The sequence below is a fragment of the Fundulus heteroclitus genome, chromosome 16 (genome assembly GCF_011125445.2).
Source record: "Fundulus heteroclitus isolate FHET01 chromosome 16, MU-UCD_Fhet_4.1, whole genome shotgun sequence".
NCBI classification, from domain to species: domain Eukaryota; kingdom Metazoa; phylum Chordata; class Actinopteri; order Cyprinodontiformes; family Fundulidae; genus Fundulus; species Fundulus heteroclitus.
The window spans coordinates 31516378-31538476 of NC_046376.1; the positions used below are offsets into that span (position 1 = coordinate 31516378).

Here is a 22099-nt window from a genome sequence, read left to right on the forward strand (position 1 = left end):
ATATAGACAACTATATGAGGGTAATTGTTAATTACCCTAAGCTTGCCCTGAACACACAAATATAGTTGTCCAGGTCTGTTATCTTACATCTGTTGCCCTCATAGATTCCTGCATCTTAGCTTTGATGTAACGGTACATTTACATTGCACTAAAGATAATAAAAAACTTGCCTCTGAAGATTGACTTTTTAACGCTTAGTAGTGCACATATATGGTTCTTTAATATATTTGCATTGTACTAAATGGGCAATAATGTGGGTAAAACAAGTAGTCCATGGCAAATATTTCAACATTAACATCTTGACATATATGTGTAAGCCTCTGTGGTGTGGGAGGTCTAAGCTTTTGTCCTTAATTGTATTGTTTTTCTTAAATTGCTTTTACTTTTGTACTTTAAGTAGTTTTGAAACCAGCACTTTTATACTTTTACTTTAGTAAAAACTTTCGGTTGATACTTCAACTTCTACAGATACCCTAGTATCTATACTTCTACCTGAGTAACAACTGAATAATTTTGACACCTCTATGTGTGTTTATTTGAGGATTGTTAAACTTGATTTTGTATTAGGATCCATCACAAAACTAGGGAGTTGAATTTGCATTCTCTAGGCCACAGCCTTTCATTTGCTGATTTTCTGGAGCTTTTACTCAAATTGCAACAAAGGCGCTGTTGCACTATGACACTCATTAATTTGTGTAGCAGAAGCTATGATGCTCAGCAGTGGTTTTTATCTGCAGGCTTCATCTTTTGCTGAAGTTAAAGTAAAATTTGGTTGGAAGTTGCTTTTTAAGGTTGGCTTTGACATATATTTAGTTTCAATTAAGCCACAAACCCACCAACTACTCTTATGTTTGTCAAGGTGAATGTACTGTAGCTGTCTTTTGTGTTTTAGCCTCGTTGCTTGCTTGTGCTTTACTGGTTTATGAATGTATTTAGTAACTGTTCTGAAAAAGTAACGGTGAGATCATTCAGTGTTACATCACAAATACCCTCTTTATTCTGATAAAGACAATAACAATGAGATTTTGCATGCTTAAAAATTATTTAAACAAGAATCTACTACAATAGGTTTTTGTTTTTAAGTAGAGCATTTTAAGATGACTCTCTGAAGATGTTTAGCTCTGAGGAAGCAGCTCAGTCGCATTTAAGAGATATTTTCCATTTATGACTTTTCTTTTCTCCCTCTCTCCATTGTCAGGTGACCTGTGTCATTAACAACTTCCAACAGTTTCAGCCAAGCCCTCCTCAGCTGCGACCTCAACGTCCTGAATCTATGTTGGGCATGCCCATGGTGACACTGCCCTGTGTGGAAAGTCCACTTGAAAAGTTAAGTGGCACTCAGGTAAGGGTGGATGTAAAGTCCAACCGTGTCCACCAAATAGCTGAGACTAATACCCCTTGTCTCTTAACTGAAACTGTTATCTTCCTTTTTTCTTGCTGTCTAACAAAATGAGCATGCATGCAGCCCATTGCCACAGCTGAACCACCCAAGTGAATCCTTTAAATCTTTGCGCACTTAACACGCAAGCTAAAAATAATAATTTAACTTTATTGATCTCACAATGGAGAAATTCACTTCTGCATCTTAACCCATCCCCTTGGGGAGCAGTGGGCTGTCACTGTGCGGCGCAATGGTCTTGCTCAGGGACCCAGAATGGCAGCTTGTGGGAGTTGAACTCAGAAACTCTGGGACTGTAGCTCTGTGCTCTAACCACTAGGCCAGCACTCCCCTTGTCAAATGTAAGATGTCAAGGACTTCTGTCATGTGAATGACGACAAAGTATGAATCATATATTGGTAGCTTATATCTTTCCCAGTGAATGAAGGGTTAGAGAAAGACCTTGCAAATCCATTGAAACACTCCAGGTACAGTCTAGTTTGGACTGGCATGGATTGATCACCGTTTAGCCATCATCTAAGAAATTAAAGAGCGTGGCAAAACTGCAAACCCACCGAGATATGGCCGTCAACTAAACTTACACTCCTTGCCAGATATGCGTTTATCACAGAAGCAGCAAAGAGGACCACTAGTAACTGAAGAAGCTGCAGAGATCCACTGGACATCCAATATCTGTGCACTCCACAACTCTAGCCTTAATGAAAGAGAGACAAGAACCCCTTTTCCATTGAAACCCCTGGAATTCAAAGCCCCAGGATTTGGTTTACCTGGATAAATGAAAGCCTGGGGCTTTTAAGTAGGCTTGTTTCCATTGCAGCGGGTCATTTATTTCATACAACCAGTGCTTTGCCGTTTATGATCGGCCAGCAGCACGAAAACATGTTACCTGCACACAGTTTGATGACCAAAACACAATTCGTAATCCACATACATTAAATTATGGAAAATCAGTTCATAACTGTTTAAACAATTCAATTTATGATCTAGAGACAGGAAGATGCATTCACGGAATGGAAGCCAGCGCAGTTAACATGGGATTGCGCAATCCCAGGGGAGGCCAAGCTCGCTGTGGCCTCACCGGCTTCGCTATCAAGCGCCACCAAGGATTTACATGAAAAATAGCAAAAAGTCTGCGATTTTAAAGAAAATATGATCAAAAATGAGGAAATTAGATAAAAATAAATACTTATTACAAATGACTGAGTGAATCACAATTTATATTATGTTATCATTATATATTTTCTTTCTTTCCATGATGACAAGTGAGTCCTGGCCTCACTTGCCTTCCCTGACTGCACGTCACTGATGGCTACTAGCTAACCCAGTAAATGATCTTCAGACAAAATCCGCAGGAAACCCAAAAAAACGGGGAAGATAGAGATTAGAGGAGAAGGAAGGAAAAGAGATTGAAGCTCAACAATAACTTTCAAAATAGTAGCCTTGAGCCATCGACACAGGTGTCCCGCAGAAAATATTGATAAGATCCAGAATAATAACCTTCAACCGTTGGTGTGGTTGTCTTATGTGGTAGGAAAATCAAATAGTAACTGACTTCCCAGACTTATTGAATAAGGAAATGGTGAAGTGGTCAGGTTCCAGCACTTTATGGAGAAACAGAGCTTACATAGATGAAAATAATCGCACCTAAGAGTCCCACTGCAACCTTCGTCTGCCCTGTTTCCGTCCGGGCCCCCGTTATCGCCACTTACTAATACCTGACAGCAGCCTTGCAATGAGACAAATAAAGACAGTCATGTCCTGGACATTTATTATCTTGCTCAGTAAAATACGCAAGCATTGGCCTTGGCAATCAGTAGATAGTACAGCTGATATGCAGTTCTCGTGTCTCCAGGGCTCACATGTTTGAAGTGGCAACTTCAAACTAGTGACTTTAGGATAATAATCAAATAACATCTTACAGAAATCAAACACAGTCAACAACTTATCACCAGAATTCAGTCACTGCATGTAAGCGTTCAACAGACAGACCAACAAAGTCCTTCTGGAGTAAAACATTGGCAATAAAACCTACTTCTAAATAAACCTCTGCCCAGGCAAGTATCAATTACTATATGAGAGATAAAATGATTGCTTCCCTTGTGGTGCTCCCACAGACGGGAGAATGGGTTTTGTGGTAGTGGCTCATTACCACGTCTTGCCATTGCAGTAGTGGTCTTTGTGACCTGCTTGGCCGAAGCAGAAAAGACGTTGCCTCGTCTCTTGACTGAAAAGGGGGGACTTCTTTGTGTCTCCTCAAGTTGTGCGCTTCAACTTAATTGATTACAGTCTGGACTGCTCTTTGTCAATCCTATGACAAAAAGGTAAAGGTGATGTTCAGCTTTTGTCCAGCAAAAATGTCGACCACCAGCTCACCGCATGTTCAAACATTAGGGAACTCTGCTGAGATGATAGGGTCCACTCCGTTACAGTGAAAACTGTAGGAAGGGACCGTGTCTTGTCTGAACTGCTGTTTTCAAGCCATGTGGCATGCTGGGAGCCATAGTCAGAGTGGCCATATTATTGCATAAGTGTAAACGTAAAAAACACTTTATGTTCACTTTTAAAAAACCTGGGGCTTTTACATGCAATGGAAAAGTGCCTAAGAAGAAAGTAATTGAATAAGGAAAGCCATAGCAATTTCTGTTTGCAATTTACCATAAGCCATAACATTTATTTGGCCTATATGCACAGTTTCCCCTACTGTATTGTTGTGCTATTACAGACTGTTTGAAGTTATTTAATGTTTGATAAATAACTATCTGTCTTTTAGGTAGTGTCCAGTGAATATAAGCCCAAGGGCTGATATTGGGACAATAGTTGAAAGGAATGATTTGAACACTGGCATTCTTTTAACAGCGAACTCTGCACACATTTAGAATAAATAGGTCACAACTTCTCTTCAAGTTCAATAATTTATTAACAGAAGTAAAATGAACATCCAGAGAACATCACTGTAGAATTATATTTCAATCAAAAATTCCTCTATACTGGGCTAAAACCAAAGTTCTTGTTAAAGAATGTGGAATGAGATTAAATTATCTTAATTAATTCAGAACAACATTTGGTATGTGTTTCAACCCATTCACAATGCAAATCCTGAGTTAAACAAACATTAATTGACAAAATAACACTTTAAAGAATGCTTTCCTCAGTAAAAATCTGTTTCTAAAAACTTTAGAACGCTTGATTTTATCAATGTGATTATACCTCCAGAAAGCTAGGGGTCGCTGTAGCAATCAGTAGCTAAACTTGGTTAATACTAAAGTTATACAAAACACCATTACCATACCTCTCAACTTTTGACGATTGTTGAGAGTGAGATTGTTGAGGGGAGGGGGGGGGGGGGGGGGGGGGTGCTGTCGGTCGATTCAGGGGGGGGGGGGTGTGCTGTCGGTCCATTGAAGACGGTCCCTATTTTACACGGTCTTTGCTTTCAATTCACAATTTGTTATAACACATCACGACTTACCATTTAATTCGCACACAACACGGACCGTCCAAGTCTTTCACTTTGGATGAGGGAAACTGCTTTGCGCGGCGGCGGTCCTTGCAGCTGTGTTACCTCTACTACTGGACGTGCGGAAACCATTGTACCGCAAATTGGTTCCGCCATGACGCGAAGCGTCCGTACGCGTGCGTTTCAAGAGTGAGATTTTCGTAGTAAGATTGAGATTTTCAAAGTAATGCGTGTGAGCGTGTGCAATTGATGAAATGCGTGTGTCACACGGTCAATGCGTGAGAGTTGAGAGCTATGACCATTACACTGACATTAATATTCCAAATTCCATATAGACATTAATATTCCATATTAATGTGGTAATAATGCCCGTAGCACTATCGAATGATGGTGGAGCCAGACTAAACAAATATTATGTTTGAAACGAACCGTAGCTACGCTGTGTGTTATTCGGGAAGCTAATAGCATTTATGCTAGCGGATATTTGGCACTAATTTTAAAAAGCTTCGGCTTTATTTTGACCTAATGAGCGGACCAGATAACACAAACATTTAATATCCCATCAATGTATAAAACCCTTATGGAGATAACATTTGTTATAACCGTAAAAACACACTTGAATTACATCAGCATGGCATGGTTCCGAAGAAGTTTGCGGGAGCTATCTTGTGAGATCCACATGTTTCAAAAACACCTAGAGTCAGCTTCCTGCAACAGCTGGGGGGGACACAAGGCGGGTTTCAGCATAGACGGATTCTTTACTCCGGCATCTGGTTATGCAGAAGCTAGACTGCAGACTTAGCTTCAATTCAGCCGGCAGTTCTCCAAACCCAGTCAGATCCTCCACTCCGCAATGGACGAGTTCCCCCCTATGTCGCTCCAGGAGCAATGGGACTGAGGACGTTTGTCTGTCGGCAGCTTGGATTTATAGCAACGGCACCCTGCTGAGGGGGGCAGTTCTTGGTGCCTGTAAAAGTCTGAAATTCCTTTACTTACAACCACTTCTGATTTTTCCTCATAGCTTGATGGCACAACAGTATTATAGGCCTTGCAGGCTGCCAGGCATTCCTTGCACTTCTGCCATCCTAAGTGTCATTTGCTTTATTCTAAATATACTTTTTACACACCGGTAACAATGATACCAAAGATAAGATTGTATGTAGTATGGTTGTCAAAATGATGCCTCAGTATATTCGATGTTAAAAAATAACTATTCAAAAATACAGATTTGTATCAAAATATATAATTGACCCATTTACATCTGCCCAAATTGTCGCACTTGTTCTGGCAGCAGTGCACAGTGACACTAAGTGTCTTCTCCCTGCAGCCAGTGACGTGACCCAAGTAATGAGCTGCTGGTGGAAGTCTTTTAAAGTATTCCAACATGTGGAGAACAGTCAGAAGATACACAATAAACACAAATTAGTTTTCCTAGGCAGACAGACAAGAAAAACGAAATGCTAAATGGTGCCACATGATAGGCTTAAAGTAATGGTAAATTACCTGCACTTGTATAATATTTGATCAAGTGCTAAGGACCCCCAACACGCTTTACACTAGATTCAGTCATTCACATGCTGACAGTGGTAAGCTACCTCGAACAATCTGACAGAAGCGAGGCTGCCTTACAATTGACTCTGTGATCACTGCCAGCATGCAAAGACAGCGACTGAGACGGTCGAAGAAGGAGATCAAGCCAGCATCCCGCTGGTTACAGGACGAACTCCCTAACTCCTAAGCCACTGTTACCCCAGTCACTACTACAGTATGATACAGATGTTTGAGAGCAATATAAAAAGATCAGTAAAGCTCCTGTGTCTGCAATAGTGTAGTGTTAAACAGAAGCTAATGCTAGCTGTTATTAGCTTGATGGACACGGACAGCCCCATGACCGGGTTCTGTTGGTGTTAGCTCTTCCTTCGAGCTGTGAGGTATTGCACCATGCAACGCTTCGTTCTGCTCTACACAATGCTCCATTCTGCTGAGGTACGGATCAACGCAAGAAAATCAGCTGACAGGTTAGCAGAATAATGAATAGTGAAACAACAAAACAACAAACATGTATGTTGGGCCAATGATGGATGGAATAACATTGATAACAATGATGAATGTTATTTATAATGCACTTTAAAGGTCATTGTTACAACTTTTTCATCAATACGATTCATCAAAATGATATCAAGAATAATGCACCCACAGAACATCTAGAGTGGTGGAGAATAAAAGTATACATTTTACAGAAAAATAAATATATATAGTATAGAAATGATTGTTTTACAAATTTTAACAACTCCTAATTGTATAAATATTTCCTTCTGGTTACGATGCCAGCATAGACATGAAAGGATTCTGCACCAATAGAAATAGTAGGTTGAAGTCACACGAGACGATGCTACTACATTCTTGTATTAGCTCTGTGATAGCGCTGAGAAATGGCTTCTTCTCAGCGTCACATTTCTCAGATTTCAAGCTGACCAAAAAAGAAGCAAAATGAGGGTTCACCCTCACTGGTCAAGTTCTTGAGCGTTGGTGCCGACCTAAGGAAGCAAAGACGCTCAGAAGCCACACAGTGGTTGTCCCTTTCCTTCTGGACAGGTAAGTTGAATGTTTCCTAATACTAACCAAAAGGACCTAGCAACCGGCTAGAAAATAGTACTACTGAAGTTTGGAACGAGAACGGACGAGCGCGAGTTCAACACCTACTAGCAGTGAGGAGTTAAACTTGTAGCTATCTCCTTTAAGTGTTTCAAAGTTCTACAAAAAATAACATAACTTAAATTTGAAAGAGCATATATCAATCATCTCTAATTCATCTCTAAACTTCTGTATTTACCACCACCTAACTCTTCACAACAGCCGCCTGACCGAAAATATTGCAAACCAAGGTTGGCCCATAATAACTTAATACAACATAACTGTGCTTCCAACAGAGCCTGTAAAGGAACATTGGAACATACTATTATAATTTCTGACAGTCCAAATATTGTCACATGCACACAGACTCTTGCGGGGTTTGGTCCCAAGCATATTATCTGCATATTTTTGAAGACACACACGCAACAAAGTTTGTACCCGCTGCTCTGTTTATTTTACACACCCTGGTACCTGGTATGAAGATCAGCTTTGCACATGCTATTTTTTTGCCAATCTTTTCAAACATTTAAATCTTTTGAAAATCATGCCCAATGTGTATTGCAGAAAAAACAGACTTTGAATCTCCCTGAACACAAAATCCTCAGTGCTTAAAATGGTGGTGGCATCATTACCATGTGAGGATAAGACTTAGGTTCAATTTCCCAAAGGACTACAATACTTAATGCACTGCAAGATCTGGAAGAGGATGATTTAGATCATAATACTACATGTTAGAATGGCTTAATCAAAATCTAGACCTAAACCTTTAACAGAGTGTGTGGCAGGACTTGTCAATAGTTGTTCACAGATGCTTTCCATTACATCTGACTGAGCTGGAGGTATTTTGTAAAGAAGAATGGGCAAAAGGTCGGGTTGAGTCTCTAGACTAGAAAGTAGAGCACGGTTGTAAACTCATATGAAATTTCCTCAAAATAAAGAAAAGTTTGAATTTGTAGGCTGCTAAAATGTTAAAAAGTTAAAGCAACAGAAATACGTTTGTAATACATTGTATGTTTTCTGTAAAATAAGGCAGAGGATGCATCATATTCCAAGTTTAGTCCTTGTGTTACTGCCAGGTTGGAGAGCAAGATCTCTTCAGTGTGAGTCACTGGTTTGTCTGAAACACTCAGGATACATTTGATTGGGAGGGAAAGCGGTTGGCCCGCCGAGGCTAAAAGGGAGTAACAGTAGTCGACCTGATTGCCCCTAAAGTTTTATCCTCTTCTAAAAAGTGCTGCATATCCTAAAGCGATTCTCACTGGGGTGCTGTCCAAGTAGTTCTGTGGAATGTCTTTCGTCCTCTGTGGTCTGTCTTCGTCACTAACCCTCACCTGACTGGTTCTTTTCCTCTGTCTCCCACTTTGTCTTTTCCCTCTCAATCTTTCACTCCCCTCCAGCATCCTACACTCTCTGCTCCCTCTCCACCGTTCAATGCCTACATACAGCCATTCTAACCAAACCTGAACCCTTTTGTCACAGTCATCCCTTACTATCTCTGTCTTATTTCTGTTCGTACATACTTTCTCCATCCATTCCTCCTAAACAATCAGTTCATCCTTCACATTGCACTGGATTATTCTTCTCTCCAACCCCCCCTTCTCCTCTTCACCTCTTTCTTCCTCCTCCCACAACCCTACCTCTCTCTCCTTCTCACTCCTCTCTCTACCCCTGCAGACTCAGCGGGAATCTCCGTTCACAGAGATCACATGACCATCAGCCCTATCGGTTCCCCGCCACCCCCGATGTCCTCGTACCGTCTCGCTCCATTTCCAGCGAAGTCTAGACCAGCCGGAGCAGCACTCGCCACACTGCGCGGCCCATGGAGCGGGTCGGAACACGTTGCACCGCTCCTATTCCACACAGGTGTAGGCCTTGTAGACATCACCCTGTTGACATCCTTAACTGCCGGGGAACCGATAGGCAAATGTTTTAGACTCTTATTTTTTTTCTTAAAATACTGTGAACAATCAACTGAGAGTCACCTAGCTCTCTCCAATAATAAAATTTTGTGTTATTTTGTATTAAGTCAATCACAAATAATTTTTCCTGCAGCTGGAAAACATCAAACTGTGACTTCAGAGATTTTCCACATTTTTTTGTACCAATCAGTTCATATTTGTGAAAACGGGGCGGGATGTGACTATTAAAAGGTGGCGGTGAACTCCCAAGACTATGCTTGGAGGTGTGCCGCCAGGAGGTTGCCTCGTTGGACCAAAGACGCTCGCTGCAGGAAATGTTTCAAACTGAGATTTACCTTTTGAATATACCTTTTTACCAAGCCATGCAATCAAAAACTCTCATACACGTACTTTTTCTTGCTTCTTCTTTCTCATCGAACACACCACTGACGTTTGGGAAGCCCGCTCTACGCTGCATGGGGTCCGCCCTGATCAAAGCACACATTTAATTTCTCAGCAGAAGCAACAGACAAAAGCAAACAGGACAAAAGTGCAGAGACTTCCAGCTGTCTCTCTTCTTTAGAGCTTTTTTTTCTCCACTCTGAGATGAGTGAAGTTTTACCAAATTCTAACGTTGAATGCAAACATGTGCAAAATAAAGGCGAGGTCCTGACCGCAGCCAAATAAATGGTTTCACTTAAAGGAGCCAGGATTTGATGTTTGTTTATTTAAGCATACCCACTGGATTTGGAACATCATTGTCCCAGGAAAAGGAGGTACTATTTTCTTCAGACTGCCCCTGCCATGTAACTATTCTGACTGATCTCAAAGACTTTATCTTCACTGATCTGTATATATTACGTAGAGGCCATGAGCGCCACATGTGGTGAGACAGTTTTGCTGAATTTGATTTGCACACTTTCTTCACTCTAGCATTTGCCCCTTGACCCACACTTCATCTCCATTTAGCTTTCCTGCTAGCTACTGTGTCATCATTGTGCTGTGAAATGTTTCCCCCTGCTGGAGGATTTATACATAAACACACAAAGACAAGAACACGTGTTTTTACAGATCAAATCTCTGTCAGCTGTCCTACAGTGCCTTGCAAAAACTTTCATTCTCCTTTAACCTGTTCATATTTTTTTACATTACAGCCTTAAACTCAAACATATTTTATTAGTATTGTTGGTGATAGACGAACACAAAGTAGTACACGACCAAACAAGTGGAAGGAAAACATTTTTTGGACATTTTATACAAATAATAATGTGAAAACTGCATTTGTATCGATCCCCCATTATTATGCAAACTTACAAAGCCATGTCATCGAGCAAGCCAGGCAAGGAGAGCATTAATGAGAGAAACAGCCAAGAAGCCAATAATAACTCTAGAGGAGCTGCAGAGATCTATAGTTGGGAAAAATTGTCGACTTGAGAGCTATTAGTCAGCACATCAGGCCTTTTTGAAAGAGTGGCGAGCAGAACTAAGTTATGAAATAAAGCCATCAAATCAAGTTTTGAAGTTTGCTACAAGCCTTGTAGGCGAAACAGCAAACATGTAGAAGAAGGTGCCCTGGATAGATGAGACCAAAATGTAGCTTTCTGGCTCTTATGCAAAACTATGTTAGTAAAAGAACTGATGCTGCATTTCTCTTTTTTATTTATTATTTTATTATGTTTAGGATAATAATAATAATACACTGATAAATTCCAATTCAAATCACATTGAACACATTATCCCTTTTGTGAATCCTTGTGGTGGTAGCATCATGTTGTGGTCATCCATAAAGCATGTCAAAACGACACAGTCAATGTCCAGACCAAAATCAACTTTAGAATTTAAAGATTTTCTAGTGGTTAGAGTATATCCCGAAAAGGCTTGAGCCTTTAACTGCAGTGCAATGGTTGGTTCTAGAAAGTATTAACTCAGGGGGGCTAAATACAAACGCACTAAGATTTTTATTTGGAAAATGTTGAAAACCAAATAGAATTCCTTCCTTCCCAATGAAATACATTACAAATTGTGGTTGTAATGTGACAAAATGGGCAGGAGTTCAAGGGATTTGAATACTTTTGCAAGTCACTGTATTTTAAAGCACACAAATGTACAAATAAACACAGCAACCTTAGGTGTTACCTTACCTTGTTCCTCTACATCCAACATCCAACTCTTCTTTGTATGATACTGTAAATAGGGAAATTTTTGTATTTGGCAGCCTAATTTTTACAAATTTCACTTGATGCTGAATTTGGGTAAAAGCGTGTTGTTTCTGTTTTGACGGAGAACATGGGGTCTGGTGTTTCTGAATTACTCCTATCAACAACAAATAGGTGGAGAAATACTCAACAGCTCATACCTAGCGGTATGCGTCTCATTTGAGTTTCTGTGTGATGTTATACAATCCTGGGAAAAGCCTAAGTACACCCTTGCAACTTCCATAGGACCTAAAAGTGAACGTAGCAGCTAGTTGCTGCCAGTTAAATGCACTTGATTAACGGATCATCAACAGGTGTATCCACCTATAGTAGCAGATCTGGCACTGTGCTTTTCGGAGGAATCATCAACAAGTAGAACACATTAAAGTGGAATATCTTCCCCGGAGTGGATGTTGATGCAGTTTCAGTGTGTATTCCCCTTCAACATGTTGTTCTAAGCCTGTACTCTGAGATTTAGAAAAGGCAGCCAATGTGTCCAAATTCAACATGCTACATCACCCAGAAGAAGAAAACAGAGCAATTTGCCATATTTTGTTTGCCCTTCCCATTTCCTGCTTTGAGTCCTACTCTCTCATTAGACAGGTTTTTAAATAGCTTCATTCCCCATTTGGGCATTTTCTGGATGTTATTTTTAAACACCTCACTGATTCTAAAAATAGCTAACTTTAAAATTGATCCCTCAGTAACAACATCCCCACTGAAAAGTGGTTGTTAGCCTGACTTGGTTAGTTTTACATGGATCATTTATTGTTTGAAAAAATAGGATTTAAATGGAGGACCGATCATGCTAAAAATCTGGACTTCTATCTTAAGTAACAAGTAATTTATTTGACATTTCGTTTTTATTGAAATTATATAATAAAACAACTATGCGTTTCTCTTGGTTGGAGCAGGGGTGGGGAATCCAGGTTCGGAAAGTGAAAATCCAGTCCAGAGATTTGTTCTAACCATTTGCATTTCCAGCTCCACAGCAGAGACAGGGACTAGAATCCACTGGTTAAGTGAACAGGATGAAAAGAAAACAAAAAAAAAACAGGCAGGGTTTTTACTTTCCTAAAGCCGGATTCCTCACCTCTGGCCCAGAGACCAGCAACTTACTTTAGAAGGAGAGAATCAAACAATACTCAGTAGAAAAGCAGCACCCGAGGCATCCCTCCATGCACAAGCAGCATATACATACCCAACTGTCAAGAACAGCAATGAAAGGTGCTGATTTTGATTTGTTTTGCAGCAGCAGGACATGGAAACCTTGCAATGATCGAGTCGAACATAAAATCCTCTGTATACCAAAGAATACTCTGGTCAAGCATAAGACTGATGAACTCATACTAATACGAAGTCAGAGCTTTTGCTGATAAGAGCCTTTCTGCAAGCAAGTAAATCATGGGGTGTACTTGGTTTTATCCATGATGGTATCAACAATCATGGAAACTTTCTTATTTCATGACTGTTAACTGCAAACCTTTTCAGTTATAAAGTCCAATTTTAGATTCTTATCAACTGTTTTCTTTAAGTTGTTAATTATGAAAACTGATGAAAGAGATGTTCATATTTCATCGCTTTAACGTTTACAAGTGTCACGCAGTGAGCGATGAACATTTCAGTTAGAGGGTTCAGTGTGAATGTAAAACTGTTCTTCAGTGAGCCACAGCCTGAGCATTTGCTCTGTCTGGAAAGAAATGCGCATGATTGTTGGAAACTCCTGCCAGATGAGTGTATCCAAAATGCTCGTCCTAGCTTGAGTTCATAAGAAACAAAAGATTTCTAATTCAGTTTTCTCGCTTTTCAGCTGTATGTACAGTAAGTCTTTCAATGGATAACTCAACCTTAAGCAAGGCAAACTTTCCAGGCTCCATCACTCTCCCAATATCGACTTGTTTGTCTGAGCTGAAATGAAAAACTAATCCTTTAAGTCCAGATGTGAAGTTTGGTCAGATGTACCACATTTCCTCCATTTTTTTTTTTTTTTTTTTTTTTTCCTGTGCCATGCCCCACTGAAGCAGAAATGCCTTAAAATAATCTCCACAGAGACACAGAATGACTTTCTAGGTGGCTATGTTGTGATGTTCTGCTTCCTCGTGTAAGCTACTCCGCTGTGGAGCATCCCGGCAGATCTTTCAGATGCACTCGCTCCCGCTCAGTGTTCACTATGTGAGAACTGTGTTAGCACCGCTAAAGAGGTTCAAACGAATCAACCCCAGAAGTCAAACGGCCCTAATGAAGATGCAGATTTTTCTTTTGTTCAGCTGTCAGACGCGCAGCTCTGCTTCCCCGCAAATTCTTCAGGAAACTTGTTAGAAATCAAAGAACAAACACAGCGAGGCTGACTGATATGTGAACAAAAAGCACCTGTCTCCTTCAGATCCGCAGCTCTGAGGGACAACCACGTTTCCTTTGATCCTGTTGCTGCCAACCCTCTGTTTTGTAATGATTTCTGTGAAGAGAACAATAAATGGATATTGCAATAAGAAAACGCCGCCTGAGTCAGTCTGCAGCGTTTGTTTTGTGATTTATGGACTTAGCTGTCTGTCTCTCCATGCAGGTATTCATCATGGTGGGGATCGTTACGTCTGGATGCGCTGTCTTATAATGAGGGGAGATATCAACACTGCTGATCATTCAACATAATGGAAAAGGGTTTGCTCTGTTACAGATTTGTTCTGGTTTAGCTTCTTTTTATTTATTGTTTGGTCGCATTTAGATGTTTTTGATTAGTGGTTTGGAAATTTAAGCTTCGGAGGCCCAAAATAACACAAGAGACTCATGACTATTGGTTGAATATGCTACCACATATTAGGAAAATTTACCACCTAACTGCATGTTCGTTTATTCTGGAATTTAAGGATGCATATTGATATTAATAATTCACAGAGAGAGAATTCAAAGTTAATCAAAATGTATTAAAAGAGTTGAATAGTACAAAACATGTATCGATACATGGACCTTCCTCGCTTCCATTAACAGCTGGGACCTCGAGCGAAGAAGATTCTGATTTGTCCTGATTTACACAATGTTATATAGTATTTCTGTGGAGTTATCTACACCCTGAAGGTGGGGTGTGAGCAGCACCAGAGCCTGCCCACATCCTGCAGTGTTGCTGTCCCCCTCTTTGTCTGCTTATTTCTTGAAGATTTACACCCACGTCTTTTCCTCATTGGGAGTTATAGCTATCTTAAACTTCATGAAAACAGTGTCTCTGTAGTAACAACATTCCTTAAAACACTCCCATTTTACTAATTTAACCTATACCATGTCATGAGTGAACACTCTGTGCTTCTACAAAAACTTAAATTTCTCAGCATGGAGCAATTACACACTGTTCTGACAAAAGAGACTTCGTCAGAAGCCAGTATAATGCTTTTATCGGCTTCTAAGGATTGTTTTTCTGTCACTTTCAAGACTTTAAGCACAGACATGCTTTCCTTTATAATTTTTGTTATCTAATCTATCATGTCGATTCATGACTCCAAGTTTAATAACCACTGTTTTAGATCTACAAACTAATTTTGCTATGACACAAATATAACCTGAATAATTACAAAAAGCATTTTACAAATGATGATTTAATTTATTAATGAAAAAAGATAGCTATAACCAACAAGACCCAAAATGAAATATTGGTGGAACTCCCTTCCAAACCATGAATTATCAGTAATTAACCACATTGTTTGGAGAACTGCGTTCAATTTCACTAGCCACACCTAGCCATGTAGATTGAAGAAATCATTTAAATAGAACCTGTCTGGCAACATAAAGTAGGCTAAAAGATCTTGTAAAAGAACACATGATGTCCCAGTGTAAAGAAATGTGAGATCAGATGAGAAACAAAGTCTTTGATATTGGCCGGTCTTCATAAGAGTTAGAAAGCTATTTCCAAGGCTTTTGGACTCCAGGGAACCACGGTGAAAGCTGTTATCCACAAACGGAGGAAACATGGAACCGTGGTTCGACTCATGAAACGACTCACCTAGAAGGTCACAAACAAACCCAGAACACCATCTAAATCACTCCAGGCCTCCCTTGTCTCAGAGATCATTGATTTAACAAGTAGAAAGAGATTGAGCAAAAGCAGCATCGGTGGAAAAGTTCCAAGATGAATGCTGCTGTCTAGAAAAACCACAAAGACCTGCGTCACGTGGTCCAAAAAGCGTCTTGATGATACCCGAGGCATTAGGGTAAATATTATGCACTGATGGGACAAACGTGGAACTTTTTGAATGGTATGCGTCCCGTTAAATCTGGGATAAAACTAGCACAAGATTTAAGAATAAAACTTCATAGTAGCAGTTAAACGTGGTGGTGGTGGTGGTAGTGTGATGATTCAGGATGACTCGCCATGTTGATGGAACCATGAAATCTGTTCTCTAGCAGAAAATGCTGTGGGAAAATGTCTGGCCATCAGTCGGTGACATTTAGCTCAGGCACGCTGGGGTTATGCAGCAAAAAATCAGCTTTTAAATTCAATTGAGATGCTGTTTTATTTTTCTTGAATGAAACTTTCCATATTTATAGAAAATTAGGAAAGGACCTGTACTTTGGAGCTTACTGACAAAATTAAAGAACTTAACAAAACAAAATCTTATATCTTTAGTGCCATTCCTGTGGAAGGTCTTTGCAAATATAGCATGAAAAAAAACACAACAAAATGCTGCAACTTGTCTTTTTTTTTAAGTGTATATTTATAAACACGTCTTTCACATTTTTGACCAGAATTGTGAAGCGGCTCTGGAGCAGCAACAGACACACCACTGACATAGGAGCTGGTCGGCTTGGATAGCTTTTCCCTTTTGTAAGTGGAATTATTATTTGAAAACTGCCATTTGTAGTTACTCAGTTTGTCTTTGTCTGATATTAAAATTTGTTTTTAATGTCAGACAATAAGTGTACCAGAAGCTGAAACAGAATGCTAGTGTTAATAGTACTGATTCTTAAAACCCCAGTGTGGAAGATTTACACCCATCTAGTGCTAAATTAATTACAAACAGCCTCGCCGATAAACACGTAATTACTGCTACAGAAACCCGATGTCAACATGTATGTCCTCCAGACCTGTACCAAGTACCAGTACCAGTACCAAGCTACTGCTAACAGGTCAAGCTATGGTCATCATGTCAAATGGTTGAGCGGGAGACAAAGACAAAGAAACTAGCCATCTTTGCCAGGAGGACAGAGTAGTTGCTGGACTACACTGCCCTGCTTCTAACATAACGCCAAAATGAACTTCACTGTTATATTGAATTAACTTATCTGTCTAGCAGAAAGCAGTCAACCTCTGCATCTGTTTTGAAGCCCCGCCCCTCATGAATTGTCTCCAGCTGGTATTAATAGCTTTGATTCCTGTCATTTATTTCCTTTTCTTTTCTTTTCTTTACTTTCTCTTGCCGCTAGCTGGGCAAAAAGTGTGGATGATCCTTTATTTCAACGAAAAATGTCAAGTAGAATGATCTACAATCGGCTTTGCTTGTTTTTAAACTAACAAGTTTGTCCCCTTTCAGCTACTGTAATCAGAAAATGGTGACGCAACATGGCGTAAGGATTTATTCGAACATTCGAACATGAACATGATACAAATATAAAAATAAAATAGTGCACAGTAACAAGAAGTGCATAAGAAAGAAGAGAAAATACAGATTTTTGTTTCAGTTAACATATCAGCGCACCCATGTTCCATTGGGTGCGCTGCCACCTTTGTAATTATAAACTACTCATTCTATGCTATGAGAAAGCTTTCATTTTTGATGTGATTGTTATTAGTTTTTGGCATAATATGTATTAAGATAAGCAAAACTTGATTTTTGCTGATAAAAAGGCAAATTAGTGACATGCTGTCCACTTAAGTCTGACAACAAATTCCTGAAGGTTAGGTTCTAAAACATTTTTTTCTAACTGTTCTCAAACAGGTTCTTAACTTGTTACGATTTATCCCACAAAACTGAACAGTGAGATATGAACTGTGTCAGAATAAAAATGCGTACAGGGGTTGACATTCAGACTCTTAACACATCAGCATTGGTAAAAAGGTTCAAACAGTGACTCCCACTCCTGCACATATTACGGAGGAACCATGTGGATGAGAGGCTGCTGGTCTCCTTTAAGCAGACCACCAGGGTGCTGGTGTACTGCTTCGTTGTGGTTCTCCACCTGCTCTGCTGTTGACAGGAGGGCTCTGCAGAAAGGATCATACCGTGCCTTCTGCCACAGCTGGAGGATATGACCTGCTACTGCTGCTGCAATAGGGCTCTGAGGATCACTAAGGACGGTACCCACCCTGGACATCACGTGTTCAACTGTCTTCCTTCTGGCATGAAACAATATCCCCATGTGATCTGTTTGGCCTTATTTGAAGTGCAATATCCTCATTATACAGCAATGTGGCTCAATATTGTTGAGCCCTATACACAAGTTACTAGTTTTATACATATATTCATTTTGTGTGTGTATGTGTGTGTATAGATATTATTGGTATTTATTTTCAAACCTGTTGTTTAATTGTGTTGTTTTCTAAACCTTACTCAGCATTGTGCCGGTACCCGAGAAAAAAGACCCATCACTCCTCAATGACATCTCACATCATGAGGGTCTCAGAGAGACTCCTGTTGGGCCACCTGAGTAAGCGAACAAGCAGCTACCAGGACCCCCTGCAGTTTGCTTATCATGGTTGTAGTTCTCCACATTAACAGGACCGTCATCGTGGAGATGGAGCTGAAGATGCCAACATACACCTGCTTCAAGAAATCCGCTGTCACCTGGACAAAGCAGGCAGCACCGTGAGGATCATCATCCTTGATTCCTCCAGCACATTCAACACAATTCATTCTGATTCGCTGCGACAGAAACCCCGGAACACTCAGGTGGAAGCCTCAACAATCGCTTGGATCAGAGACTGCCTGACAAGCAGACTGAAGGGTTGCGTATCAACCAGGTAGTCAGCGTTGCGGGGGCCCCACAGGGGACCGTACTCTCACCATTCCTTTTCAAACCAAATGCTTCCAATGCAGGACGTACGCCTGTCATCTGCAGAAATATCCAAATGACTCTGCAGTCGTGGGGTGCATCAGAGATGGACAAGAAGCTGAGCACAGGGAACTGGTGGTCCACATTGAGGGTTGCTGTGGAAATAATCATCTCATCTTCAATGTGCATAAAACAAATGAAATGATAGAACATTTCAGTAGAAACAGGTCAAACACTATTTCCATCAATGGAGAAGAAGTGGAGGTGGAGGAGGAGTATGAACACCTCTGTACTTATTAGATTCTGAGACACTGCCAAAGGTTGATCACCTTTACCAGCTCTAATTCTCAGTGTGTTCCTGTAAGAACCAGTAACGCTACCCAACTGTTGTTTGTCATGCAGTTGCAGGGGACGTCCACAAGATGGCATTGCATGTCATGCACATCTGTGCACGATGGGAGAGTAAGGGAGAGGCTTCTTTCCACGTCCCTTTATACGTTGTCAAGCTGAGGCATGAAGGGAGAGGAACAATCAGACAGTGGCTGATGAGATTTGCACCTGTGTATGCTGATTAGTGAGAAGACGATTCGTCCTCTTAATGTCACAGATTATATGAGGAATTACATGCAGATAAGTGGCTTTACAACCTTTGCGCTGCATGCCTGATTTGCACTGCGAATACGTTTTTGACTGATTTTATGAATTCATGTCCATGAAACGACTTAAAGATATAAGAAAACGCTTACAGTACAGCTGTCTAATTGCAGCCAGCTCAGTTCTCCAAGATTCGAGTGTGATGCACCTGCAGTCCCTAAAAAAAAAAAAAAGAGAGCACTCTTTCTGACTGAATTTAAACAAGAAGCAAACATCCTAGTCAGAGTACTTGAAAACATGACGTTGTTTTCTGGGTGAAATCCCACCTGCAGCATCTTTCTGCTCCTCGCTTTTTATTTTTTCAAATCTCTGTCCCACTAGTGTGGGCAGCACTACTGCCTTTGTTAGATATTAGGGATTTAAATTCCTCTTTTTTTCCTAGTCTCTGCATTCCAGACGCATCTGCATGGGGAATTTTAGTATGCTATATTTCCAATCACAAAGCCATTGAAGGGTAAATATGAGTTTGAACATCAAACTAAAAGACAATGAGGTTTTAAAGTGCCTTTTTCCATAATTTCCCACTTTATAACATAAAACAATGAAATAATTTCATTCGTATTTTGTGAGACCGACCATCATAGAGGCATGTATAATTGTAAAGTAAAAAGGAAACGATACCTGCAACACAAGCCAAGCATTTGGAAGCAACTATATTTTCTGTTCCCATTGCCTTTGTCAAAAAGTAGTTCTGTGGTATTTCACATTTATTTCCTGCATGGTCAGACTTTACATTTATAGACATGCATTTTATTCAAGTTACCTTTAGAGATACACTGATGTTATCAGGCCATTGAAGAATAAATGCTAACAAAGTAAAGTAGGGGCTTAGTTCTAGGGTCGCAACTTCAGTGTTAAAGTAAAACAATAAATTTCTGTGTCCACACTGTGGATATACTGTTGTTAAGGCCACAGGACCTTTCTTTGCAAAGTCTGGGTGAAGAAAAATGTAAGTATTTTTAAAAAATAGTGAAAGTGTGACTCTTCGTATACCATTTTTGTTTATTTAGGTGCAAAGTATACCAGTGAAGAAATTTTTTTCCAAGTTGGTTTTCCTAGCGTTTTGCCTATGGTGTTGTTTTCAGCTGTTTTTAAAGATTAAAATAGGAAAATCATCAATTTGTTAATAGTGCCCCTTTACTCTGGTACCCCTCAATAAAATCCAGTTAATCCAGTTGCCTTCAGAAGTCACCTAATAAATCACCAAACCCCATGTGTCATTTAATCTCAATATAAATCCAGCTGTTCTGTGAAGGTCCCAGAGGCTTTTTAGAGAACATTAGGGAACAAACAGCATCATGATGAAACGCAGCACACCGGTCACAGACATAGACGGAAATCCCGGTGGGACAAGGGTCTGGAACCCCCCTGGGAAAAAGGATTTGTACCACCCCAATAAATCATTAGAGGAACCCTGGGCCTGGCAGGGTTGGTTGGATGTCACAGCTGGTTCCTGGGGGGGGGCTCGGCTCCATGGCCACGGGGGATCTGTCCCAGGCTCTCTGCTGTCCTCTTGGTGGTTGCATGGTGTCCCAGTGGTGGGCTGCCTGGCCTCTGTCCTTCATGGGGTCGCTGATTTCTGGCTTCTTTGGGTCCTCTCTGCTTGCTTCTGTTTGCTGGAGGGGGGACGGAGGTCCAGCTAGCAGATACAGCAATGTCATCTGAGGAGCAGAAAGGTTGTGTCTATAAGACTTGTCTAGCCAAGCTAAACCCGGCAAATGTATTTGACAGAGTCAAGCGTTTCTGTTGATGGTAGAAAAAAAAATAAACATGTATATATATATATATATATATATATATATATATATATATATATATATATGCCCTGCAACAGACTGGTGACCTGTCCCCAGGGTGTACCCCACCTCTCGCCCATTGACAGCTGGAGATAGGCACCAGCACCCCTCACGACCCCAACAGGGATAAGATGATATATATATATAGATATAGATAGATATAGATATAGATATATATAGATATAGATATTTCTAAGATATTTAAGCTTTTAAGTAATAAGTTCTTAAAAACTCATAATGTTTTGAGATCAGTTTGAAAAGGGAGGGGAGCAGCCTAGCATTGCCAGCTGCTGAGCGCTGTTGATACTGAGAGGAAAGAAAGGAGAGAGCAGAGCAAGCGACAGAAGGTAGAGAAAGAAAGAAAAATCACACAAATTTGGTGGGGCAAGTTACTGTAATCCAATCACAAAATTTGGATCCTTGTAAATATTTTTTTCTCATTTATTGTATGCCCTATCTCTCACTACTTTTAAGCTACGGCCTTTTCAACATCATGAAATGAAAATGGAATATTTTCCAGATTAATCCTGGCATTTTAAATTTAAAATTTAAATCACGGTACTTACCTACTTTCCAGGTTTATCTGTTATTTGGTCCTTCATAATGATCAGAATTAAATTCTGTTTGGCATATATCAGCTTTAATTCAGGTAATGTGTGCTGCTTGTGTCCTACTGTGTGTGTGTGTGTGTGTGTGTGTGTGTGTGTGTGTGTGTGTGTGTGTGTGTTCTTTATTAGCCAAGTGTGTCAGTAAAAATGGTAGAAAAAAGAAAAATTGACATCCTATCATTTTTCACTGCAATAAAACACCAAGTAAGTAGAGAGAGACCCTGTATCATGAAAGACAATTTGATACAATCTTCCCAAAAGGGGCTGAAGTGCTTATTGGATCGTTTCATCGTGGTTTTATTGGATAATATTTCTTAAGGTTTTGATTTTAAAAAATCCTCTTTCATTTGGACATGTAAATAAGTGCAGGTGCTGGTCATATAATTTGAATATATATGATTCTTTTCAAAAGTGAAACCTGTATATTATATTAATTCATTACACACATACTGATATACTTCAAATGTTCATTTATGTTCATTT

At 40.1% G+C, this 22099-nt stretch overlaps 1 protein-coding gene across 6 annotated transcripts in view; it reads left to right on the forward strand.

The window, feature by feature from the left end:
* Positions 1–14081, forward strand: part of plppr2a (phospholipid phosphatase related 2a) — a 90708-nt gene extending 76627 nt beyond the window's left edge. For 3 of the 6 annotated variants that reach the window (XM_036148460.1, XM_036148459.1, XM_036148457.1), the window contains 2 exons: positions 1199–1326; positions 9165–14081. In XM_036148460.1, coding sequence (XP_036004353.1) covers positions 1199–1326; positions 9165–9273 — 237 coding nt within the window. In that variant the 3' untranslated portion in view covers positions 9274–14081. Of the gene's footprint in view, positions 1–1198; positions 1343–8887 lie in introns of all 6 variants that reach the window. The other 3 variants (XM_021319197.2, XM_036148456.1, XM_036148455.1) reach the window with 3 other exon arrangements.
* The last annotated feature ends 8018 nt before the right edge of the window (positions 14082–22099 follow it).